At 40.7% G+C, this 27,939-nt stretch overlaps 1 protein-coding gene across 1 annotated transcript; it reads right to left on the bottom strand.

Moving 5' to 3' along the window:
- Window positions 1–27,939, bottom strand: LOC117778318 (E3 ubiquitin-protein ligase RNF31-like). The gene is made up of 16 exons (XM_034613817.1): window positions 27,847–27,939; window positions 26,632–26,865; window positions 26,367–26,543; window positions 24,503–24,670; window positions 24,240–24,425; window positions 23,046–23,249; window positions 22,791–22,964; window positions 18,446–18,544; window positions 17,003–17,092; window positions 15,610–15,724; window positions 13,997–14,109; window positions 10,647–10,757; window positions 10,114–10,162; window positions 8,666–8,762; window positions 819–984; window positions 1–438 (listed from the first exon to the last, which is right to left on the bottom strand). The coding sequence occupies exons 1-16, from the start codon at window positions 27,937–27,939 to the stop codon at window positions 388–390; spliced, it is 2,127 nt and encodes a 708-aa protein (XP_034469708.1). The 3' UTR covers window positions 1–387.

The raw sequence follows: 27,939 nt of genomic DNA, 5'->3' as shown, positions 1-27,939 counted from the left end.
AATTAACATCAGTGTTGTTAAGACTCAGCGGAGGCAGGTGACTCACATAGATCAAGACTAAATTCATAGAGACCCCTGATTGTGGGAAGTTGTGTTTCGATGAATTTATCTCCTGGGCTTTCACTTGAGAGGATTAAGCCTCTAAGGTACCTTAACAGTATTTAAACCATATTGTTATGTTCTGTTTTCTTTCACAAACGCTAATTAAAATGGCACAGAAAACAACACTGTCCAGAGGAAAGGACATTTGTGTGCCTAGAGATGCCCCTATCCTGTATTTACACCATTACAGGAAAAATAAAACAGTTGTCATTATGTATCTTGTAGCTGAATTTTAAGTGAAAAAGTCGACATAACCCCAGGAAATGAGAAACCATGTTGTTGCATTCATTTTTTGCGTGGCACCTTGTCGCCAAGCGGTACTTCATCCATCAATTTCTGCAAAGAGCACAAAGGAAGGTTAGTGGCACATATCAAAATTAAACATTATAAATCAAATAAAATGGAGCATATTTATTTCATACAGTGTGATACATTGAATATAAAAAGAAATCAACATCTGGTTAGACCAATTTATGTAGTAATAATAACAAACAAGCTATTTACATCAGTTCCTCATTCACTTTCAAGGGTCTCTTTTTACTCCGTAATTAATCAATTAATTTATCAAAATAGAAGTTATATGTTGGTGTTGGAAAAACCCCTGGAAGTTACTTATTATGGTTTGACCATTGATTAGACCGCTTACCAAAAAGAAGCTTGCTCAACACACACAGACACACACAGACACACACACACACACTGACACAGACACACACCTCGAGCAGTCTGCTGTAGAAGGTGAAGCCGTCCTCCCCATCCTTGCGGGTGTCGTCTACCTTGTACCGCCTGCAGGCCAGTAGCAGCTCATTGGAGCTGTAAAGGGGGGCGGGGTCGATAGAGTGGCTGTTGATCAGGCTGACCAGATACTCCCGGTAATGCTTCCTGGATATCAGAATAGCACCATTTTAGCATGTTTACATATTAGAACATGACAGCTTGCTGCTAGTACTGGTGATAAAACATTCTAACAGATAACAGATGACCGAACAGATAACAGATGAATGAGATGTTTTCATTCGAAAAGGGTGGGGGACCAGGAGCTCGTTGATTTTGGAGCCTCTGTGGACAAAAGAGGTAGTGTTTCCACTGTCTTCTGTTGTACAAACCTCGGCCGAGCCAGCAAATGCATTTATTTTGGAAGGAGTGAAACAAAGTGGTTTGCAGGATCCATAGTGATGAGGTAATCTTTTTTTGTTGCTGTATAACTGTCCTCGGGTTGGGAAACTCACATTTTTATGATGTTTGGGCATGACCAGTTTGAGATGATGCATGATTGAAGTCCCCTGGTACGATGATCAAGCCATCTGGGTGAGCCATCAGCTGTTTGTTGATGATGATATGCAGCTTTCAAGGTGCTATCTGAGCCTTAGCTTGTGGGGGAATGTTAACCGCCATAATTGTTATTATTAAGAATTCCCTTGGAAGACAGAATGGACTGCACCTCACTACGAGGAGCTCTAGGTCTGGGCAGCAGTGTTTGTAAACAATGAGCGTGACTGTGTACCAGCTGTTGTTCACATAAAGACAAACACCTCCTCCTCGGTTCTTCCTGGAGTCCCTCATTCGGTCAGCTCTGTAAACAGAGCAGCAGGCTACTTCAATTGCTGCGTACAGGATGTTGTTGTTCAGCCAGGTCTCTATGTTGATAGTCACACAATAAGGCGTAATTCTCATTCTGATCTTATCCATCTTGTTTGGTGAGAGACCTGGAGTTGGCGGTGGAACAGGCTCCGGAGCACTGGTCTGTATGGGTAAGCCTTTAGCCTAGCGCATAGCCCAACTCGCTTCACCTGCTCTGTGGGTCAGATCGTTATTTCTTCCTTCATTACTTCATAATGTTGTTTGCACAGAACATGGCACGGCATTCATGGGTTATCAGGGTAAAAAGCAGTGGACTGCAGTAGCTGCAGCCCAGAGATATGGTGTTGGAGATGTTTCCAACAATCAGTGAGAGTCCAGTAGCCACTTACTAAGACCCAGCTGACCCAATGAGTGTTCTTCTCCTCTAGATGTGCCAGGCTCAGGTGGAGTTCAGAGAATATGGCGTCCTCAGTTTGGCTCCACAATATAAATATTTATTATAGTTCACAAAGTAAGTCTGTGTCGTCCTCACATGGTAGTGAAGCAGTCATATAGTTTGTGATGGTTTGAATTGCCTGCCACATGGGACTGAAATGAGCTCGCTTTGATAACCTGATGGCTCGGTTTAGGTGGATCTTGCTGATCTCAGTGCCACCTTGTCACTGGATTTGAATGCTGCATTTCATGCTCACCGATTTGCACGTGCATCAGTGGTCATTCAGTGTTTCTGGGTGGCCTGCATTATGACTCATACATCCTCTATTCACAATTGCTTGTATGCTTTTTACTATTTTAATATCCTTCGAGGGCCATATTAAATTAATTATTACACATATATCATATCAGGGCTCCAGACAAATGTTTTTACCATAGTTGCACCCATAATGTTTCACTGCACCTTTTAACACCGCGATAACACACCTATTAAACCTTTTCTTGACAGTTCCCATATACTTTGCTAATTTCTGAACTAAGGCTGGTTATCGCCATTGATTTCTGAAATCAAATTGTTTCTGATTCACAAGGTCAGGATTGTTTCAATATCGATTCAGTTAAGGATATTTCATTGTAGAATACCAATTTTGCTTGGATATGTGCCAATGTCAGTGTCAACTTTATTTATATAGCACATTTAAAACAGATTGGTTGACCGAAGTACTTTACAAAGTAAAAGGTAAAACAAGAAAACAGCAATAAGTAATATATATGAAAATACTGTTAAAAATGTTTATTAAATAAAATCTGCTGGGATTAAAAACTTTCTCACTTCCAAAAGGAGGCCAAAGAGAATGTGTTTTTAACAATGATTTGAAGCATGCGATAGAGGGGGCAGATCTAATATGGAGTGGTAAGCTGTTCCACAAGTTTGGGGCGGCTACTGCAAAGGCTCGATCTCCTCGGTTATGAGCCTAGTTTTAGGCAATCCAGCAGCAGCTGAGTGGCTGACCTCAGCTCTCTAACTGGAGTGTGAACATGAAGGAGGTGCCAGTCCATTAAGAGATTTACTTAACGATAACATTTTAAAATCGATCCTGAAACGAACAGGAAGCCAGTGGAGGCAATATGTAATGTGGACCCTGTTTTTATTTCCTGTCAGGAGTCAAGCATATTGAACATTTTAAGGTAGGTCTACTAAAATAACACATTTTGTTGGATGATATGTCCTAAAAAATATTGTGATAAATGATTATTATTATTACTCTCATATTGCTGACTATACTTCTTCCCTGGAGTCTGTGTGCTTTATCGTTTGCAGATCCAGGAACGCTGCGGCCACATCTTGGACCATGATGGTGGATCGCGAATCACAGAGCGTGATGGCGGATCCTTTATCGTGTTGGCATCAGATAATGGTGGTGGACCACGACCGAGGTGGCAGCTGATGATGGATCCTGATGGCGGCAGTGGACAATGACTGTGGACTATAGTGGCATCCGATCTTGATGGTGGATCATGATCTTGCTGGCTGCTGACCATGGACTATGATTGCAGCAGGACTGCTCGATATATAATATTTCTCCTCAGACACTTGACCATTAATGACATTAATCCATCAATTCATTGACCTTCAGTTATGCTTCAAAATGTTTACCCTTATCAATGCTGCTAAAACCTTTATCTTTCTGATGTTCTCCTTTACACTTGACATCTATTGCACTTCTGTCCGTCCTGGGAGAGGGATCCCTCACATGTGGCTCTCTCTGAGGTTTCTACGTTCTTTTTACCCTGTTAAAAGGGTTTTTAGTAGTTTTTCCTTACTCTTGTTGAGGGTTAAGGGCAGAGGATGTCACACCATGTTAAAGCCCTATGAGACAAATTGTGATTTGTGAATATGGGCTATACAAATACAATTTGATTGATTGATTGATTGACTATTATTTTCAACAAGACTGCTTGATAAACAATACTCACATACTCTACCATTACTGACAATAACTCCTCAATTAATTTATTTTCCATTATGTTATAAACAGTTTCTTCAAACCAATGTTGTACATACTGTTTTTTTGCTGATGTTCTCCTTTACACGTGTCATCTATTGCACTTCTGTCCGTCCTGGGAGAGGGATCCCTCACATGTGGCTCTCTCTGAAGTTTCTTTATGTGTTTATTTCCCCTGTTAACAGGTTTTTTTGCAGTTTTTTCCTTACTCTTGTTGAGGGTTAAGGGCAGAGGATGTAGCACCTTGTTAAGCCCTATGAGACAAATTGTGAATATGGCCTATACAAATAAAATTTGATCGATTGATCATTTTCTAACCATTGTGTATATGTATATTTATACTGATATGTATATATATACTGATAATGTAATAGCATAATCATGCAAGTACACCGTGTTAAAGAGCAACTAACTTAATTCTTAAGAATATCCAGTCTGACATTTGAATTACAATGAAAAGATATTAAAATCCTAAATACATAAAACATTAATAAAATGGACTATGGATCTGTTAACAAAAATTGCTCTTGAATAAATATTAAACATTTGGTTCAGGATATATGTTACCAGCTCAGTAAACAGGATGGGATGGTTATGATTTGCATGAACTTTTAGGTTTGTATTGTTTCGTGTATTGTGTATTGTATGTGCGTGTGTACATGTCTCAGGAACTCTCGAGCGAATCAAACAAACAGTAAAATTCAGTACTGTTTAGGTCCTAATAAATTGTGATTAGTGTTGGTGTTCATTGTTAAAGTGTAAGGTGAGTGCAGAGTGAGTGGGGGTGGGGCCAGTCCGGGGCCTATGTGAGTGAGTGTAAACTCCACCTCGCTCCATGATTCAGGGGAGGTGAAAAACAGAGCAGCTAAATGTTTGGAGCAAGTGTTTTTGTTTTTGTCAAATTCAAAAACGTTTGGTCGCATGTGTTTTTTTTTCTATTTATGAATTGCCTCGCAGGCTGGATCAAACAATCTTGATGGCTGCATAAGACCTGGAGGTCGGAGGTTCCTAAGTGTCTGCGCTGGGGGGGATATACATGGCTGCAATGGTTATAATAGTAATGCCCTGTCCCTATTCCTCTCTCTTGGCCCTACCCCTATGTATGAAGTGCCCTTCGCTGGGAGGGTCCCCCTCCAAACAGAGCCACAAAGGAGAGGGCTAGTAACGACTCTGCCTCTGTCTGGAAAGGGCTTAGGCAGATTGCAAGCCTAGAGCCCCCCACTCCACTAACAACCCACGCCTGGCCAACGACTTGAATGAGTTTTACTGTCGCTTTGAAAGACAATGGGACAGTCCTGACACCATCCCCCGTGACACCACCCTCCAGCCCATCAACTGCACTTCCCCCACCATAGCAAAGGCCTGCGCCTTTCCACAACTGCCCACCTCAGAGCCCCCTCCCTCCTCCCCTTCCACAGTGACGACTCTCTCCATCCTGGAGAGGGACGTCAACAGACTCTTCAGGAGACAGAACCCCCGCAAAGCAGCCGGGCCAGACTCTGTCTCTCCATCAATCCTGAAACACTGTGCTGATCAGCTGTCTCCGGTGTTCACAGCCATTTTTAACACCTCACTGGAGACATGCCACGTTCCAGCCTGCTTCAAGACCTCCACCATCATCCCTGTCCCCAAAAAAACAAAGATCACTGGACTCAATGATTACAGACCCGTCGCCCTGACCTCTGTGGTGATGAAGGCATTTATACTGTTGAGTTATAAAAACCATGGTCCATAAATTACCTTGTATAGGGTGAATTTGGGTAATCTGGGATGTTCAGTCCCCGTAAAAACTCAAACGATTTTTAGTCTGTCCAGTCCGGGCTACTGTAAAAAACATGGCGGCCCCCGTAGAGAGGACCCGCTCCCCATGTAAATACAAAGTATTTAAATATAAATGGCCCAATCTAGGGTGAAGAAAACAACTATTTATGCAATTTAGATGAAGCACACTCGTCAAAACATCATTAGAATTATTTTATATTCAATTTCTGACTATAGATCCCTTCAAAGATTTCCTGAAGTAGAAAAAAGATAAACTAAAAAGATGTAGCATATGGTCTGTAGTTGTCAGACAGGAATTAATGGTAAAAACAGTCTGTCCCTGTCTGTTTAAACTGACCTGGTCTGGTTAGTTAACTAGCGCATAATCAGTTTGCTCTCTAAAGAACAGAGATGATCCAAAAAGCACAGAAGAAGTCCTGTGGTCTGCAGCCACTGTGGAGACAACAATGGGTTGATTGATGACAATGGTCTCTCACCTGCAAGTACTGTTTGTTCCCTGAGCTGCCCCAATAGAATGGTAAATTACTGAATGAATAATTTGTTCGTGTTGTTTGCTGTTAAATTTTAATTGATTAAAAAAAGGAGTGATGCGCCTTTAATAGAATGTTTAAATGAATATTATAGTTTCTGTATTTAGGGTTCTTTATGAAAAAAAACATGACTTTTATATGTTAATATGAGTTAATGTCATTTCTATTAATAATATACATTTTCTTATTCGGCTTTATGTGCTTTTTCCTCATTCTTATAATTTGGTAATATTGAGCTTGGCATGTATAAAGCAAGGTGATTTAGTTTTTTTTTAAGCATAAAGCAAGTGTCCCAGATATTCCAATTCAGACAGAATTTTCTTTTTTGGCACAAAGAACACTAAAAGCTGTGTCATGAGTATGATATCTCCATTCTTTCTTCTGGTGTGATTCGAAAACATCTTAAGTATTACAGAAAGGTATAATATGTTGATCTAATGTGTAAAACAGGTAAGTCGTAGGAGTCAAAATTAAAAAAATTACCCGAACTCAACCTATATGAGCCCAGTTTATTAGCATAAATAAAATATAGGTCTGTAAACATGGTGACCTTATTTCAGCTGAAACTTAAAATATGGCCAATCAACAACAGTTTGTACGTGCTGATCTGGACTACAGTCACTTTAGGATTTGGGTGGTATCAATAAATAATTTCATTTATACTCAACCCATAGTCAGGAAGCAGCTCTGCAACTTCTAATGAATAATAACATCTGCATGATGTGTTTTCAGTTAAACTAAAGTAAAAACCAACTGTCACTTATTTTCTTTGTTATTTACCATATATTAAGGATTCTCTTGAGGGGTTCTTAAGATCACAAGTTCTTAAGATCACAAGTTTACTAGGCAAAAAATGGTTTTGCAAGGCCTCCAGGATGTTCACCATTGACCTTAAAGGCCCCATATTTTACACCTTCCTCGGATTTAATTTGAGGTACTGGTACCCCTAAGATGACATATCAGTGGTTTAAAGTCGAAAAAACTGCTGCAGTGTGTATTTCCATGTGCTCTCTTCTGCCTCTCTCTGGAGCTGCAGACAGAACAGGCTGTTTTCGCCTGCCTCTCGAGCCCCTCCTCTGATTGGCTGACTGCACTTTGAGTGACACGCGAACAGGCCTATCACCGGTCTCATTCTGGCGCATTTACGATCTCTTGCTGTAAACACAGCTGAAAGTCACATTGTTATGTTTGCAGCTATAGAAGAACCAGCCACATATTTACAGTCGGTTACAACAGGATGTTTCTGAACGGTAAGTTACACCGTCCTCATGTTGGTTCAAGTTTTAGCAGGACAGTCGGCCAATGTAGGAGTAACATCCCGAGTTACAGTCCGGAGTTGAAACTCCGTTGTATGTGGAGCATGCGGTGAGCAGTGTGGAACAGCTGTATCCTGGAGGAGTTGCTGTAGGTTGAGAGTCTGTGGTCAAATGAGTCGAGCACAGCGACACGTCAGAAGAAATAAAGGGTAACCGCTGGTCTCGAACAGTAACGTTCTTAGGAGGAATGTGCGCGGACACATTCTCTTCCTTGCATCCCTCCACGCTGCAGTGTTTCTTCAGTGTTGTTTGTTGTGGTTAGCCTGTGGGAGCTAACAAGCTGCTAGCTCAGCAACATGTCGCTTCACGTTCGGTGTGGAGGGGTGGTGCCGGTGGAGGTGACGGGGAGCGGGGGTGGTGGGTTCGGAGGCTGGACCGGTACCGGCTGGGTGGGGCTGAGAGACGAGTGCGATCCAGAATGACTCATACGGAGGAGGAAGTACGAAACGAGATGTTTCGATAACATATTTCTTAGAATGGACTGAGTGGAAAAGTCCGCGGAGTGACTGTTTTCATACTGTGAGGGTCCCTACTGACCCCTTCAAGTCGTTACGGACAGTAAAAGCCCAGAAAATGTATTTTACACAATATGGGCCCTTTAAACCACCAAACTCTAATCAGTTCATATTTCAGTCTAAATTAACTTTTTACCATATTTAGGAAAACATCTCAAGGTGTTCTGAGATATTATGTCCCCAAGACAAAAACAACATAGTTGTATACATATATATGTGTATGTGTGGAACTAAAAATGTGTGACGAAAGGAACCAACAAAAAGGTAACATATAGGTAACACAAGGTTGAATAACAAGTGCACCTTGGATATCGTACTGACTCCGGGGTTTGAAGCACATACACACTGTAGCTCATGTAATGCCTTGGTTAAGGATATAAATAATTAAGCTGTCATACTCGCAGAGTCCAGCATGTCCATGCTGGGTCTGAGCTCCACAAGCTGAATCTGTCTGCTGCCCTCCCTCATCCTTCTGCTCTATCACTCCACATAGACCTGAAAACAAATAGCGAAGGTGGACAAAGACAGACAAAGAGCAGAAGGGGTAAAAGGTATCACATCAATTTGATTTATAATTACGTTTGAATGGTGAGAAGCAGTGTATCCTATCTTTTTTAGGTTGTTAATGTTTAAACAAACAAACTAGCTCCAAGCTCTCTACCTGAGGCTAAGCTGTTGCTCTCATCAATTTGGTTGCGAAAGAGTTGCCTCTTTGCAGTAAGCCTGCAATATCTATAGTAGATTTTGTAGGGTTTGCTGTAGCATTTGTAACGTTTCTTAGCTGCCGAAGTGATACCGTTTGCCTCAAATGGACATGCTGTACAGATGCAGCAGGCTGGAGTCCTTTTAGTGAGTGTTTGCAAGGTACACTGCTCTCAAGTGCATACAATGCAAGTGTATACAGGTAGTATCACACAGATCACAGGGGAGACATGAACTCAGCCTCTAAAGCCTTGCACTGCAGAGGCTGAGACCGATTATGATCATCAGAAATACAAATGAAAATGAATTTGTTTAAAGAAACAATCCCCAAATAGATATCAGCAACATCAGTAATTTCATTTCAATTCGTCTTTGTTCTGTTAAGATCATTTATGTTTGCTATGTTAATTGTCCTCTACCAGCTCCATCTTTCTGTCGATCTTTCTCTCGCTGTCTTTACTGTAACAGTGAATTGCATGTTTTTAGATTTGATCTGGGTTTTTTTAAATTTATCATTACACTAAATATTACAGTAGGTCTAGTATGATTTTATGAATCACTTCTAAATCAGGCCCTCAGTGTTATATATATTTTTTCAGGGATTACAATTCTAATAGAAAAAAAACAAAAGCTTCATAAGCTTCTTGTGTACATTAAAAACTTAATGGTAAATGTACTCAGCAGCAAGTTTATTAGATCCACCTGGTGAAATCAAATTCAATTTGTCCTATAAAGAATCCTAACTTTTGTTCAAACAGTTTTGGAGACATGATGATTCAAATGATTGACAAATAATTCATGAGTAGAAATTACTGTGGTGGACGTAGTATTAGAATCACCTGTCTGTAGACAACAATATAGTTAAAAAGCAGCACAAATTGTAACATTTGAAGAATTATCATGAAGTCAAATCAACACATCAAAATTGAAAAGTACCTTCCTGAAGAAGAGTCATCACATTAGATAAACTGTTAGTGTATTTTTTTCCTAAACACAAGACCATTACACAGTCTCCAGTGTGCATGAGAAGAACATGTTTTTGGCTCATGTCACTCAAACATTTATCATACTTCTATTTAGAAGAAAGTTGAACACAAAGTTGTCACAAGTTTAGAATTGGAAATGTATGCGAGTCATTTCCCACCTGTCTGTGTTCCAGGAGGGGGTTCAGTGTTGAACACCACTTCATTCTTCTGTGTGTCACAAAGAAAAGACAACTGGTTACCCACGTTCACAAAAAGGGAAAAGGTGGGGACACCTCTTATACTTTAGGATTGGATGGAAACCAAGCAGATTTAGACTGAAATCCAGATTGCGCAGTGATACCATACAGAAGTAAACTACCACTGATCCTGAATAGGCATGGGTGTATAGTGGGATGCTACTGGTCACTATCTTTATAAGTAAGCATCTATGTGTGATCAGCTACGTATTTTGGGCCCCCTGGTTCTGGGAGAAAAAGTCATCTTCCTTTTTCTGATTGATACTTTGTGAAAGGTTTTGTTGTTGTGGCTTGGGAAATGTGTTCTGTAAAATATTGTTGTAATTTGTCCAAAGTTGGCTGCCATAGTTTTCCTAGTTGAAGTCATTGACTATAATGAATCACAATGTACAATCCATTAAGTTAAATATACCGTGTGTGTGTGTGTGTGTTTGTGTGTGTTTGTGTGTGTGTACCTGGAGTAACGCCTGCAGTCTGGAAGGTTCCCAGTCTCTCAGGTAGAAGAGGCAGTCTCTGGGATGATGGGCATGTAGTCCTGAGACACTGCATTCGTCCACTGCACAGGTCTAATGTGAAGCCAGGAGAACAGAAGACACCTGACAAAAGTTAATCAATACTACAGAAACCTTAAGGTGCATCCACCCCAGATGTGTTTGAAGCATTTTATTTCAACATTACATTTATACATATAATGATGCCTCCCACATATTTAATTTCATAGCATACATAATTCCACTATATAATAACAACCATTGGTGTTATTTCTTCACTTTTATTTCTTTTTTGTCTTTTGAATATGTTTTTAAATGCAACTTTTATATATTGTCTTATGTTACTTTTGCAATTTGTCATGATGCCTTTTATATTTTATGAAAGCTCTTTGAATTGCCTTAGTTGTTGAAATGTGCTATATATAAAAAAAAAATACTTTACCTTGTGCTTTTATTGAGCCATAACTATTCCATAAGCTGCTCTGTAAATAAAAAAACAACTAAAATCTCAAATCCCATTCCACTCGATATTTCATCAGCGACTGGAATGCAGGCGACTGGCAATCATGAACAATTGTGGAGCCACTGCAGCTGTTAGAGTATGAGGATGATGCCAGGATGTGGCAGGAGACATCATACGGGAACGTCTGGCAGCATGAATACACGCGGCTAAATTATCCTCCTCAATTGTAGAAGTCAAAGGAATTCGTACACTGAACTAAACAGCACAAGTGTTCTGTTTAGTTCAGTTTACTTCAGAACCTTTGTCCAGTTGTGTAGTTTCAGGGTTTTTCTTTCACTCACATTTTTCTCCAAATGATAAAAACTAATGAAAGGTGGATACTGAAGACAGGGTACATGAAGTGTGGTCTTGATGTGGTATAAAGATTGTTAGGGACTTATTGATTATTTTATGGATTGCATATTTCAAGAACACAAATAATTAGTGACAATGCGCTTCATGCAGTGGGTTTATTGAAAGTAAAATTGTATGGCCATCTGTTCTCATAGTTAAAGAAGAAACCTGAATTCAGAATATGTCATGCACATTGAGAACTTGTTCAGCATGAGTGATGATGTTTTTTTAATGGATTGCATCGTATTTAGTCAGTTATTTAATATGTTTGATACTACATTGTCTTTAATAAAAAGGTTTAAGGCCATTTCTTGTCTGAACCATTTTTATCCTTGCAGTTTTAAAGGTTCATTGTAAAATGTAAACCGTTTTTAGTCATTTGCTCCTTTCAATGTTATATAGGAATACAGTAGGAAAGGTTAAAAAAAACTGTACAATCGGAACAAAACGTATTAGAGTAAAACATTTAAATACACAGTATTACGTAGTACGTACGTCTTCAGGTGGACTGATTTATAAAGTGAAAATTGCCTTCAGGTGTGTGTTTATATTATATTGACCATGAAATCATGGTCAATATAATTTGACTTTTTTGACAAGAATTTGCACAAAAAAACTCTTTTTACAAAATGTCAATTAATTAAAAATATATACGGTAAAGTAAATGATTGCATAAATATTCACCCCCTTCAGGTCAGTATTTGGTAGATGCACTTTTGGCTGCAATCACAGCACTGAGTCTGTGTGGATATGTCTCAATCAGGCTGGCACATCTGGACACTGCAATTTTTCTCCATTCTTCCTTGCAAAACAGCTCAAGCTCTGTCAGGTTGCTCGGGGATCGGGCGTGAACAGCTCTTTTCAAGTCCAGCCACAAATTCTCGATTGGATTGAGATCTGGGCTTTGACTTGGCCACTCCAGAACATTCACCTTGTTGTCTTTGAACCATTTCTGTGTACCTTTTGCTGTATGCTTGGGGTCGTTGTCTTGCTGGAAAATAAATCTTCTCCCAAGTCGTAGTTCTCTTGCAGACTGAGTCAGATTATCCTCCAGGATTTGGCGATATTTTTCTGCATTCATGTTCCCCTCTACCTTTACAAGCCTTCCAGGGCCTGCTGCTGAGAAGCATCCCCAGAGCATGATGCTGCCACCACCATGCTTCACGGTGGAGATGGTGTGTTTGTGGTGATGTGCAGTGTTTGGTGTTCGCCAAACATAGCGTCTAGTCTGATGGCCAACAAGCTCAATTGTTGTCTCATCAGACCAAAGAACCTTCTTCCAATTGACCTTGGAGTCTCCCACATGCCTTTGGGTGAATTCCAGGCGAGATTTCATATGAGCTTTTTTCAACAGTGGCTTTCTCTTTGCCACTCTCCCATACAGCTTCGGCTGGTGAAGAACCCAGGCAACAGTTGTTGTATGTACAGTCTCTCCCATCTGAGCCACTGAAGCTTTGAACTCCTTCAGAGTGGTCGTAGGTGTCTTGGTGGCCTCCCTCACCAGTCTTCTTCTTGCCCGGTCACTCAGTTTGTGAGGACGGCCAGCTCTAGGCAGATTTAAACAAGTGCCATACTCCTTCCATTTCTTAATGATGGATTTAACTGAACTCTGTGGGACGTCCAGTGAGTTGGAAATCTTTTTGTAGCCATCTCCTGACTTATACTTTTCAATGATCTTTTCTCTGAGTTGCTTGGAGTGTTCTTTTGTCTTCATGTTGCAATTGTAGCAGGAATCCTGATGAACCAGAGACTGGACCTCCCAGACACAGGTGTTCTTATACTCCAGTCACTTGACACACATCAACTGCACTCAGGTGATCTCCATTTCACTAATTGTGACACTAGCTGGACCTCTGTTGAATTAGGTCAGTCACTTTAAAGGGGGTGAATATTTATGCAAACACTTATTTTACACTATATATTTTAAATTAATTGACATTAGTTTGTTCTGTTTTCACTTTGACATGAAAGAAGCTTTTTTTTGCAAATTCTTGTCAAAAAAGCCAAATTCTATTGACCATGATTTCATGTATAAAAGCAACAAAAGGGTGAAACATCCAAGGGGGGGTGAATACTTTTTATAGGCATTGTATGTAAAGTGGCAGCAGCAACACTGGAATTTATCTTCAGGATTAACCCCTGAAACTATCCATTATATTTAGGGTAATTTGAATAATAATAATAATAATAATAACTTAAGAACAAGCAAACTGTACAAAGATTTCATTTGCAATAAGAAAACATTGGTGGCAAATAACACATCATGTTTAATGAAGCAGTCACAGGAAAAAATTAAAATATAATCTAATTTAACAAAAACACAATATTGCTAAAACATTTATTCTGAGTAGTAATAAAGATTGATAAGGCGACCAGCATTTTATCTAATAAAATACAACATTGCCTGGATTACTACTATGACAACAATGATGAGAGTTATAGAAAGAGTGGGACTTACAGTGTGGAAAGGGTTGTTGCAGCCACTGCAGAACTGGTAGCGACACTGAGAGCAGCAGAAATGCATACAGCCTCCTTTAGACAGTGCATACTGAAAGCGGCAGTTTGGACAGGCTGGAGCGTGGAGGGCAAAAAGGGTGTGAATGGAGAGACAGCACAGTTGTGGCATCATAAGAGACCTCACATAATATTCAGTTTAAAATGAATAAGGGATAGAGGTTAGGGGTGGGGTCTTGCACTCATCCAAAACACTTCAAGTCATAACATACTGTTATTGTGGTTCCTAAAGTCTCAGCTAACAGGATATTTTTTTTTAATTATTATTATTGTTTTTAACTGGTGCTGCTATCATCAATAATATATTACATCTATAATATCAGTCTTATTATTTTCACTAAAACCAGTATGATAGAGCTTAAATAAGATAGTTACACAATTGTCTCTCTACAGACTTACAGACCCACACAGACACAAGTAGAGAGGCAGGCAGAGACAGACAGGAGCTTGTGAAAACAGCAGGTGTTTGTGAAGAGCAGTAGTTTCGGTGAAGAGGGGAACTGGGATAAGGTTTGTGAGAGGGGAGGGCAGCTCAGGAGACAGTGGGTGGAAAACAAGTGAGCACAACAGATGTGGAGACAGGGAATAAGTCCTGGGGCATCTGATGGGCTTTACATCTCGCACACCATCTCCAAAACCAATTTCACCTCATTTCTTCACTGAACATAGCTTATGTTTCCCATTTTCCTTTTGTGTGCTTTTTTTTGTTGTTATTTTGTAATGTTTAGTGTTCGTAAGTGGTAAATTGTTTTTATTTTGTTTGTCTGTCACTGTTACTGTATATCAGTAAAACATGTTTATGAACTTCTTTGTGCCTTCTTGTGCCAACATCTTATTCACTTGACCTGAAACATTATTAGCATAAAAATAAGATTATTACAGACTTCCATATAATTCAAATTATAAGTAAAATGATCAACAAGCATTATTCCAATTGACCTCCATTATTTAGCTAACAATGACTATTCCTTTTGTTTTATTATTTATATTATTATTATTATTACTAATATTATTAATTAATTATTGTGTTAAAGTGTATTATTACACGTTATGTGAATGATTTCATTGGACAAATCATTTCTTGTATGTAATAACTTCAAAGTTTTTTTAATTTGAAAATAGCAGTTTAGTGGAATATGGTGTGATGAAGCACAATGGTCGTGGTGGTGCGCTGTTCCAGGAGTTTACCAGCCTCTGTTTGATTAAGTTAGAGTGTAAGCTGGATGAAACCCCAGTGGAAACCACCCACTATTGTTTTGTTTATGTCTCGTTTTACAATCATAAATCTAAATGAGCATATCACCTGCGCAAGTACAGGCTCACTTTCCCCTCAACTACTGCTGCAAGAAGAAGAAGAAGAAGAAGAAGAAGAAGAAGAAGAAGAAGAAGAAGAAGAAGAAGAAGAAGAAGAGTGTGTGTGTGTGTGTGTGTGTGTGTGTGTGTGTGTGTGTGTGTGTGTGTGTGTGTGTGTGTGTGTGTGTGTGTGTGTGTGTGTGTGTGTGTGTGTGTGTGTGTGTGTGTGTGTGTGTGGACGTGGACGTGGACGTGGACACTCACTGATGCCGTTGTCTCTGAGGTATCCGGCCAGGCCCTGCTTCTGATACTCTGGATCATTTTCTCTCTTCCAGGACTGGTACTGTTCACAGGACAGACCTGCATGCTGAGACTCCCACTGCAGAGAAGATACATTTTCTCAGCTACCAGAAAATATTGGTAACACTGGTAAACACCTGTCAGTGCTTTAAAAAGGTTAAAGGGGAGCTAAACATTGTTTTTACTAATTTAACTGGTTCATTGTGTTTAACATTATAGATACAGCAATAAACTATTTGGTACTAGTTCAGGTCAGTACATTTCATGACAGTTGTCACTCATTGAAATGCTGAAAGGTGTGTGTGTGTGTGTGTATTTATAGTGTAATGTAGAGCACTGTCCATGATGACAAGGCTTTAATTTGAAATGTCCACAGGTAAATGTTAAAAAGATAAAAGGCAACTTTATACCCTGACTGTGGCCATTTGTTATTAAAATAACTAGTTATGGTTGACGGACACAGGTTTGTGTCCAACGTGAGGGAAGGTTCAAAGCCCTGAAACAGATGAGTCAACACACAGACATGTGGTGTATTAAGTCTTAAGTCCATTTGAAGATTATTTGTCACTCAACACAGAATCCTGACTGTGTTTTCAAGATACAGAAACTGCTCCGCATGGGGAACAGGTGGGCCTTTTCAGCAGTGAAGTACGTGTATGATTCAGCTGGGCAAGTATTTATACAAAAACAGTTAGTCACTTCATGCTCTAAAATGGAAAATGGTGAGTGGTATGTATTAATGTGTTTTTTATCTTTACAGTACAAGTTGCATTTACACATTCAAGCCACCAGTTGAATCAACACCTATTCGAAATAGATTGACTCAAAGCTGAATATCAGAACCTTCATGAGGGGTTGGGTGGGGGTTTGGGAGGGTTTATTTTAGGATTACACTTGTTCTACCTATAGGGGGACTTAATATACTGCGAGTTGACTGAAATTCTCTTCAGAAGTAACGATCTGGAAGAACACCACACTGAACACATACATTCTTTAATTTTAGCTTTACCTCTGACTGAAGCTTTTCTGGATAATTTCCACAATTTTCTAACTTTGTACACCCCACTGAGCAGTGCAGATGGTATAGTGCTGGAATCTGGATCACTGCCTGTGTCCAATGCCTTCTGTTGATCTTATGTAACACATGCCATTTCACATTGTGCCCTATCATTATTTCTGTTAATACAATGAATGCAATTACGGCTCTGTGATTCTGAGGGTATTTATGGGACACACCTGATGAACTGTGTCAGGTCTTTCAGACTCCTAATGTGCTCAATGAATCGGTGGAGAAGAGAATCTTAATGAGAGGGCAGAAACTATAGAAAGACAACACACAGTGACACTGAACACTTACAGGTTTTTTACACTGAGCACAGAAACTGTTGCGACACTGAAAACAGGTAACCTTCAGCTGGTCTCCATCATAGATAAACCCATACGAACACTGTGGGGCAGAGGAGAGGAGAGATAAGTATTATCATCTTAAAAGAATACAGTGGCTTTGACTGCCATCAAATAAAACGTAGACTTATGACTTCGGACAATGTTACATTTGAACTCCTTGAAAATGGATTTAGACATTTAGACAAACATGCAGTATCACTGAATCTACTTACTGTCTAGATACTAGATACTGCTTTAATTGTACTAGTACAACAAGCATAAAGAGGTGGGACTTGAGCACAGAGAATGTGTGGGTGTCTCCACCTGCTACTTTGGTTCATGTAGGTTGGTGAAGATGAATATTGAACAGAGGGTTTGGTATTTATTGCATGTGCTGTATTATAACAATGACTTGAGGAATGTCTCAGGAAATCATGTTGTTTTCTGGGTTATGCAGAGAGGCAGACACACATCTGCCTCTATACATATCAGACAGGTCAGCAGCAACTTTGTTGCAGTTTATTTATGAAATGCATAATGGTACCTACACTGCTGTATCTTATTTTACCTTATTGATTTGACAGTTAGATAGAGCAAAATTTAGACTAAATAGACATTGTGTCCGCATTGTATATATCAACTTTTAACAAAGCAACATAGTGTGTGTGTGTGTGTGTGTGTGTGTGTGTGTGTGTGTGTGTGTGTGTGTGTGTACTTGTACAGATATCTTTGTGAGGACCACATGGAGCCTACAACCTGCAGAGTGAGGACATTTTGGCCTTTTCTCACTTTCTGACCCCTTTCAATGGGCTGTTTGAGGGTTTAGACTGGTTTTAGGGTTAGGATTAGGTGATGGTTAGGGTTTGGCATTTAGTTTTGATGGTTAAGGTTAGGGTAAGGGCCTAGGGAATGCATTATGTCAATGAGTGTCCTCACTAATATAGATGTACAAACATGTGTGGGGTTAGTTGTGTGTGTGTGTGTTTGAACTGAAGGAGCCCAGTGTAAAATCAGACGCTGCAGATTCATCAGGGATTTAATGATCTAAGGGAAAATATCTTTATACAATATAAAGCTGCTGTGTACAACTGATACTGAAAGAAATATTGATATTGACATGCATTCATAGATCAACACAGACTGATTTACTGACATTACTACTTTAACCACATATTAATGTTTATCTTAATGGCATTAAAACATCTACTAGTTGGAGGGTGTTAAATTGGAATACACAAGTGTAACAGGGAGAGGAGGGAGGTCTGAGTCGTTTATTCTCAGCCAAAAGTATGAGACCCAGAATAGTACTACTTGCTTGCATATTCCGCTGCCAAGAAAAAAGAACCCGTAATCTTACCGAAGTCTCCGTGCTTGATAGTGCTTGTAAAACTTGAGTAACCCATCCTTTACTTACATGACAGCACCAGAGGAACTTGGGGTCCTTGATTAGAGCCTGCTCTGTCAGCTTCTTATGGAACAGTTCATAGACTTCTGGCTCCAGGCACTCTCGTAGCTGAAACATGTAAAACAATGATACAACCTGGATGTCAGAATATCAGCATTTTAAACTTCGAGGAAACATGACAGGAAAAAAGAAAATGACTTTGGAAAGTACCCTGCATTTAAAAAACCTATGGTACCCTATTTACCTGTATCAGTGCTTTAAGAATGACAAATAATACTTGTGATGACTGGTATCAGTATGCAGTGAAAAGATTAGAGCTCAGTAAAAACAATTTAATATTTTGCAGTTTTTCCCAAGTAGTTGTGAAAGAAACACAATTTGAAATAAAGTATTCTTTAACTTAAAAAAAATGACCTTAGAAAAGTATGTGTCCTTATGCAGTACTTAAAGCTCCAATCAATCTGCAGTTTGTATATATTAGAGGTGTTTTTATTTGTGGAAGGTGTTTTACATTTAGATATGACACTTTTACACATGGATTGGTAATTTGTTCACAAAAATAACACTTAGACAAATCTGTACCCGTATATGTATATATTGCATTATTTTGCGTACAAAGGTGACAGTAAGGCCAATCCCACGGATACCTCAAAACCCATCTATAAAAGATGTTTCAAACGTGCACAGACCAACAGAGCCTAACATGTTAAAACAGGCAAAGCATCTCACTGACAGTGAGGTTAATGAATGTGATAAACATCAAGTGATAGTTTAGATCATGGATCATGTCTTTTTTGTTGTGCACTGTGTGCAGAGAAAATAGGCGAGACCTTTAATCTCTAGAAGATTCTTTGCTAAATTGCACACGAGATTAAAATCAGTTTGGCCTGTTATCTTTTTCCTTATTATGTTTTGTTCCTTAATATGCATGGGCTAGCTGTCAATGAGTCGCACCCGGCACCCAATCACAAAAGGGCATGCAGCCAGGGCATGGCTGCATGTAGAGAGTAGAATCTTGAAATGCAAACTAAGACCATGTACCTGCTGCTGCACATACAGAAGTGTGATAGGCACCCTGCCACAATGCCCAAGAGGTGTAGCAGCACAGGTTGAGTGTGCTCAAACCCCAGATGGGGTGGAACACCTGAGAGCACAGATACTGGAGCTGAATTGTGTCCACAATCCAGTGGGGAATTCTAGGCTATGATAGAACTTATCCAGTTTACTGGAGGTTAAGCAAATAGGTGCCCCCTCATCCCTCAGGGAGAACAAGATTCAATAATGTTTTGACTCTTGAAGCAAACAAACGACTTGTGTGGAAGGAGTTTTACATTTAGATACCCACACAACCCAGAATCTACTTGACTGCCTGAGGATGGAGTCTCCACTCTCCTGTGTTTGGAACTGAAACCCCAAAGGGGAGCACAATGCTCTGGCACCAACACCAGTTCTGGGGAAGGGAAAAGAGCGAAATCAAAGGTCAAGCTACCTAAAGAAGAAAAGGGGGAAAGCTCAGATGAGTCCAGGGGCCTCATTTATAACCATTGCATACGCAGAAAAAAACAGGGCCTGAAAGATGCATACGCCACTTCGAACGAACATTGGGATCTATAAAAACAAACTTGACGGGAGAATGTGCGCACTTGTACGCTAGGGCTGAGTATTGCCTACAACCTCACGATACACGTTGCTTTTGAATAATGACCATGTCCTGCACAGAATTTACTACAACAGCTGTTCTTTATTATTCCATATAACAACAAAGGCAAAGCCTTAAGGATCGCACTACTCAAAACACTTAAAATTCTGGCCAACAAAGATCTTAAAAGTAAAATAAAATAATTATCTTTCTAATCCCAGAGTTATTGATAAATGCAAATAAAATATTCCTTAACTTTTAAACTTAAAATAGCCATAATGTTCTGGTTTCACTTGACTTTAAGTGCACTTCTATTTGCTGTAAGAATGTCCACAGGACATATCAGTTCTTTTATAAAGACAAAATTATAATAAAAAAAAAAAAAAGCGATGCACAGAAAGGATCTGTCGCTCACGTATCTCTTCCCAAGATCCCCGGAGTGTTTTAATGTCCCTCGTAAGTGCCGAGTCTGTTGCTTGGACATGAGCGCCGTTGCACAGCTGGGCATGCAGCGGTGCTGTAACAGGCAGCTTAGGGGTCTTTTCTTCTGTCATTACGAGTGTTGCAACTTTTAGCGGCTTCAGAGCTTTAGCCACATCTTCAGCACAGGCCAGGTCCGCTTCAGTTAATGTCCACAACTCCTTGGCATTCTTCCGCACCTCAGTGGAGAGTAATGCTGCTGCTCTAAGAAGCGCTCCAACATTTCACAGGCGCTGTTCCATCTCGTAGCTGCATCTGTCATGAGCTTGTGCTCGGGGAGATTAAGTAACTTCTGCTTTTCATTCAGGGCATGGCTTGCAATTGTGCTTTTCCTAAAAAAAGCCATGATGCTGCGAATTCATCCCAGTTTACAGGAAACAGTGGGCGTCTTGAGTGCACGTTGACCGGCCAGATTCAGACTGTGCGCAAAGCATTTCACGTGCCCTAACTTCACCAGTTTTTCACTTTTCCCTTCCATGTTAGTTTTGAATTGAGACGTGTGCTGTTTTTGCCTATGCTGCCACCTATTGGCTTTATTGTGCACTGCACCATAGGTTATGTTTCGTTTTCAAGACTGCCGTCACAGCATCTGATGCCGTATCGATACAGTAGCATCTGCATCGATACATGCATCAGCAAGGAGGACGTCACGATATATTGCCATATCGATTTTTTTAGCACAGCCCTATTGTACGCTTACTTTGACACACGTACGAACATTTTAGAGATGCAGACGCGAGGTGGTGAACGGAAGCCAGATTATTGATCCACTTCATCATTAACGTTAAAGCCAACAGAGTTATTTGTGCTCGTGCGAAATGACTGTTCCATAAGAACCTTCAATTGAAAAAGATATAAAACAACTTACGTTCAGATGCCATTAAACAGCAGAGTTGCAGATCTGAGTCATTAATAGTTTTTAATATCTTAAGCTAAAGTACGTCATTAGTTTTCATTTAGTGTGTGTGTGTGTGTGTGAAATCGCTGCAGTGAAGGTGACTGTGCCATCAGGCGCACATGAGCTCACTGGAGATCACTTACAAAGAACAAAGAAGTCGCTTTTATCCAAAGCGACTTACAATTAGTGCATTCAACCATGAGGGTACAAACCCAGAACAAGTCATCAGTTCGAAGCGATTTTTTTTTCAGGCACTGTGCTTTCTATCATTCTCACTCACTGTATTAACAGCAGCAGCAGTGTACTTTCTTTATTAATGACATCACTGCTGTGGCCACCAAACAATTTGTCTTTCTTCACAAACACCTCGATGTCGGTGTCAGAAAGTTGTGCTTGTAGAGGGCGGACTGTGAGGCAGAATGTAATTCATTTTGAAAAACCTTGAATTACAAGAAACAAAGGAAAGATGAGATAATGCCCAGCAGACTTCAGATGTCTCAACTGATTATATATATATGAAGAACAGACTGGCCAGGCCAGGGTAGCTTCAGAGTGGCTCGAGTTTAAAACTTGAGACTGACTGACTTCAGGGAAGGGGAGGGACAACTGCCAAACAGCTAGACATGAAGGCCCTTACATGAATAAACAACCTGCACCTCAAAACAGTAAGAAAGTCAACACATTCATTGATACAGGATGCAACCATTTACATGCAACAAAAAAAAAGAGACAAAACATAATAATTGGTAGTGGCCCTGTTCACTTGCTGGGAAGAGATTTGAGGCGCAAGTTGTTGTTTTTTTCAACATCCTTTAGAGGGCGTTGGTGTAAAAGTTTTTCAATCTGATGTGATACATGCACTGCAGTATGATTATGAAATCCTGTTGTTATCTGATGAGTGGGAGCATGCACCTATAACTGCAAGCTCAGTGAATAGGGAACTGCTAAAAATAGCAAACTGTTGCACTCAGAGCACACACAGACAACAAAACCTGGGAATGGAAAGATCTGGGAACAAAGGTACAAAACTATAACCTTATTGATAATGGTAGACCTATCATGTGTAAAAGGTGTGTTCAAAAGAGAGTACTGCTCAATGGTTCCTGTAAAATGTGTATCAAAATGAAAATGCTTGTTTTCTGCTTATACGCCTAAATAAAATATTGAAACATAAAAGGAGGGTCAGAGGTCAACAAATACTGGTTTACAAAAGGATTCTCAGCATTTGAAATTAGTATTTTCATAAATAAAAGTTTCACAAATTTGACAGTGGTGATGCTTTACTCAACATGGATGTTACCTCCCTTAGTCCTTCCTAGCTCTATGTTTCTTCCTACCTGGATGTCAAGGGTGGAGAAATAGCTGTTCAGGTGTTCAGGATCATTGATGTTTGGCTCCCAGCACACTGGACACACCATGTCCCTGATGTGTTTGTCCCTTACAGCGATAGTGAAGTGCTGCTGGAAACAACCACAGCACACCGAACACTGGCATGATGTTAGAGACTGCATCTGAAAGGGAAGAGAGGGGGAAATTAGTGAAGATGTGCTTCTGTTTTGCAAAACTTGTAGAAACATTTACTGTGTCAGTACCTTGCTGTGGGGAAAGACAGAAAGGCAGATGGGACACTCTTTAGCCAGCACTCTCCTGATAAACTCCCTGTCATGGGACTCTCGTACAGCCTGCACGACATCCTCCAGTGAGTAAGAAGCAGTATGCTCCAGAAGAAGTGACAGTGCCAGCTCACAGCGACCCCAGCTCGGAAGATCATACACAGCAAGTAGCCTACGACATATCCACTGGAAGAGATGAAGGAATTATATAAAAGATAGACCTCACATATCCTACCAGCTATACCAGTCAAACTTTGGAGAGGAGACCTTTGACCTTAAACTAAACATGAATCATCAAAATGATCAATTATAATAAAAACCACATATTAATTCCACACAGAATAGAGGTTGAGGTTGGGAGGAATCTTTAACAACAAGGGCAGAAGCATGCTGACAGCAGAGAGTGAAAGGAGTGGCTACACTTCCTTCACTCCAAATGAGGGGAAGTAATTCCTTAAAGGTATTCCTTAGATATACAATCCAAGAAAGGGATGGATTTGAGGTCACAGTAAACTTGACCTTTGAATTTTGCCACCCATTTTCAGAACAGTTCACTCAAAACAATGTTTGTGTCAGATGTAATGAAACCCACTCTTGGTGTAACAATGTGAGAACCAAGAGATGCAAACACAGAGAACACCAAGGAAGCCAAGTGATGAAGTAAAACTCAAGGTCTTTAATAAAACAAGCAAAGGTCAGGCAAGCAGGCCGATAATACAAGCAGACAAATCCAAAAGGGGAGAAGGCAAACAATCCAAAAAACAGAAAAAAGGCAAAAGTCACACAGAAGCAACACTATAAAAAAGAGAGTTTAGCACTTGGAGGAACCATGAGATGATCTGGCAGGCAAGTGGTGTGTGAGCAGGTTCATATAAACTGGGAGACTGATTGATGTTGAGGTGCAAGTGTGATGGGTGCAGTGGTGGGGAAACAATGGGAGGAAGTGAAGCTGGAGTCCATGGGCAGAATGAGTAAAAAACTAAATGAAACAGGAAGTTACAAACTAAAATCCATGATAGTTAAGGAGCAGATGTTACCCTAAGTGTTTCTGACAAATTGAATTCACACTATGAACTTGGTGTCTCCTGCTAGATAGTAGGGAGGTGGTGAGGCTGAGGGTGGGGTCCTTCACCATGCCGTCTAAATGAATATGGCTGAAGACTGGACTCTCACCTGTTTGTCAGGATGATGGATGTCTACTGGAGGTTCGGCTTTCTCACTCCAGATACGGTTGTGGAAGGGCTCCAGCAGGGGTCTCTGCAGCAGGGCCAGAGCTCCTCGTACCTCACCACCACTCTGTTTCAAAACCTCATGGCAGCGAGCCTCTTCTCTGAAGCCCAGTGCACACAGCTCCTTTATCTGAGGGAGTAGGGTAAAGAAAAGTGACGATACCATGTCTCAACAGAAAGAAGACTGACAGAATAGTCAATTGTTACCTTGGCAAGTCTGTCTCTCAGAGCTTGTCTGGCTGCTCTCTCGGAGTCTCCGCCTGCTGTCAGCCAGGCTTGCTTAGCCTCTGCTCTGGACAGCTGGATCCCACTTTCTGTCTCTGCAGGGTTCTCCTCTCTCCCAGCATCCGCAACAGGAGCTTCACTTGACCTGCTCTGTGTTAGAGGACAGTTAATCGTTATCAGAAATCCCAGCTGACAGTCACAGTCTGAGGAGCATAAAGGTGTGAGAGAAACATCCTTCTGCAGAGCCGGACAGCCCCCACCGTTTCAGATGTACACATGCACGAGTCATGGAACCACCTTTTAGATCTACGCCTGTGCCACCAGTTTGACATACGCATACGTGGAAAACAAGGAGAACCGAACTCTATTAAGGCTAACATTATTAAATTACATATATATAAATACTGTAAATTTTCCTTGTCTTCTATAAAAAACGTTTGTGGATATTGACTTTTTAAATCTATTTAAACATTTATGAAGTTAAACCAGCCGTAGCCCCCACTCAGACTGCTAGGAACCTGGGTGTGACACTCGACAGCCAACTCTCCCTTACTGCCAACATTACTGCAACAACCTGTTCCTGTAGATACATGCTGCACAACATCAGGAGAATACGTCCCCTTCTCACTCAGAAGGCGGTGCAGGTTCTGGTCCAGGCTCTGGTCATCTCACACCTAGACTACTGCAACTCCCTCCTGGCTGGTCTACCTGCTAGTGCCATCCAACCTCTGCAGCTCATCCAGAATGCAGCAGCTCGACTGGTCTTTAACCTAAGTTCACTCACACTACTCTGCTCCTCCGCTCTCCTTCACTGGTTACCAGTGGCTGCCCACATCCAGTTCAAGACACTACTTGAGTACTGTGCTGGGAATGGATCGGGCCCAGTCTACATCCAGGACATGGTTAAATCTTACACCCCAGCCCATCCACTCCAGTCTGCATCTGCCAATCGGCTTGTTGCTCCCTCACTGCGAGCTAACCACTCACCAAAATCCTGACTCTTTGCTGTCCTGGCTCCTAAATCGTGGAACGAGCTCCCCATTGACATCAGGACATCAGAAAGTCCACACATCTTCCGCCGCAAACTAAAAACACACCTCTTCCGAATACACCTTGGATAAGAAGATGATGTCTAATAACCAATAAAAAAAAAATATATATATATATATTAAGTTTAGTTGCACTTATATGGAACTTACATGTAGCACTTGTAGTTTGGCTTTTTGAAGCAAATTGTACTTACTTGATATCTTGCTGTTCTGGGTTTGAATGCACTTATTGTAAGTCGCTTTGGATAAAAGCATCAGCGAAATGAAATGTAATGTAATGTAATGTAATTAATCTGAAACAGCTGTATGCCTATACACATGCGCATACATATACACACACATATATATATATATATATCCATATCCATATAAATATATATATATATTTTTTTAATTTATACTGATTTTGCGTGCTTTTTAAAGGAAACATAAACTTAAAGAGCTTTTCATTGACTTTGATTTGGGCACAAAGATGGATTAAACAAAGATGGAAATCTGAGTGGAGATACAGAGTGCTGCTTAAAGATGTTCACTATTATGCCACCAGTGTATTTTTTGGTCTATCATAGATGCTGAAATTAAGTTTCAGGATAGATGATCTTAATATGAATACTAGATGTTCAGTTTCCTTCTATTAGTTGGTCTGGAACTCCTTCATGTGTAGGTCTAAAACAGGGACTCTGACTTGCGCATGCATATGTCTAACACGGTGGCTTGTGCATGTGTAGGTCTAAAATGGTGGGGGACATTGGCTCTCCTGCTCTGCAGATCGATATTGCTGAGAGAGGCATACTGACTGTGTGCTGTGTTGCAGTCTTGTCAGACTTAGGGGATGCCGCTACCAACATCCTGATCTGGTCCAACAGCGGAGGAAGCTCTGACTTTAACCACTTGTAGGGCAAGATGCTGCTGTCTCCTGCCACCCTCATGCTTGTGTATACCTCTTCTGGACTCATTCCTTTCTTCTCCCCATCCTGATGCACACAAAAGGGACAGATACAAATAAAACACCAACTGAAGTTTATATCACAGGAAAGTAAAGAGGTGATGGAGGTGACTTGCTCTTATCAGTTGAATCAGCTTAAGCCCCTCCTCTTTCATCAGCCTCTGTCTCCAGCAGTCCAGGTCTTCAGGGGCAGGCTCTTTGGGTTTGATTGGCAGGGCAGGGACCCGTCTGACAGGAGAGGGAGGGCGGAGCTTCACAGGCAGGGGTGCAGGCTCTGGACGAGCCAGGTCACACATGTCACACACTGTAGCAGGAGTATAGTTCAGATATGTACAGAACTGACACACCCACTGGAGAGAGGGAGAGAGGGAGAGAGAGGGAGTTAGGGAGTTAGAAAGAAAGTGTCATCTCTTCTGTGGGGATTATGTCAGGCTGTGGAAGTTGTACAGCAGTACAGATATCTTGGGACTGTAATTGATGGCAAGCTGACCTTTGAGCATCACGTGGACGCTGTGTGTAGGAAAGGTCATCAGCGCATATTTTTTTACGAAATCACTTTTATGAAAATGTTTTTTTGTTTTATTGAATCTGTTCTTTCCTTTTCTTTTATTAGTTGGTACTGGTTACTGAAATTGAAAAATAAGAACCAACTACAAGGCATTGTCAGAGTGTGCAGCAAAACAGCAGGCACCAACTTTAACGACCTCCCGAACAATCCCAATGTCAGGGGCCTCATTTATAACCGTTGCGTCGGCACAAAACTTGGTCTGAAAGATGCATACGCCACTTCTCATGCAAACGTTGGGATCTATAAAAACAAACTTGACAGGAGAATGTGCGCAATTGTACGCTAACTCTGACCCCATGTGTACAAACATCTTGGAGATGGAGAGGTGGTGAACTGAAGCCAGATTATTCATCCACTTCATCATTAACATTAAAACCAACAGCGTTCTTTGTGCACGTGACTGTGCGATCAGGCGCAGATTGAAGATTGAAAAAAAATATTCAATCTTCCATTTCCAAATAATATCCCAGAGTGGAGGTTAGGATCCACTGATGTGTGAAGTAATCGGTCCGATCGCACAAATATATAAATACTGTGATGACACTCGTGCTTAATGTTGTGTGATGGATACACTGGCACAGGAGTACACAAATTGAAAGGATTAGGAGGAAACGAGTGTCCAGTGATCACAAAGATTTTTTGTCTTATGATGATAACTGACGAATCAGGGCATAGTGCTATCTTAAAAAAGCCCACGATTAAAGACCCACCAGCTCACGTTTCAAACAGATTCTCTCAACGACACACCCGTTGAGAAGCAAACTCTGGTCATGGGCGACTCGGTCCTGAGAAACGTGAGGTTAGCGACACCAGCGACCATAGTCAATTGCATGCCAGGGTCCAGAGCAGGCGACAT

This window comes from Hippoglossus hippoglossus, chromosome 17, assembly GCF_009819705.1.
Source record: "Hippoglossus hippoglossus isolate fHipHip1 chromosome 17, fHipHip1.pri, whole genome shotgun sequence".
Taxonomy (NCBI): Eukaryota; Metazoa; Chordata; class Actinopteri; order Pleuronectiformes; family Pleuronectidae; genus Hippoglossus; species Hippoglossus hippoglossus.
Note: the sequence above shows the minus strand (reverse complement) of the source record. Positions and strands in the feature narration are given on the sequence as shown.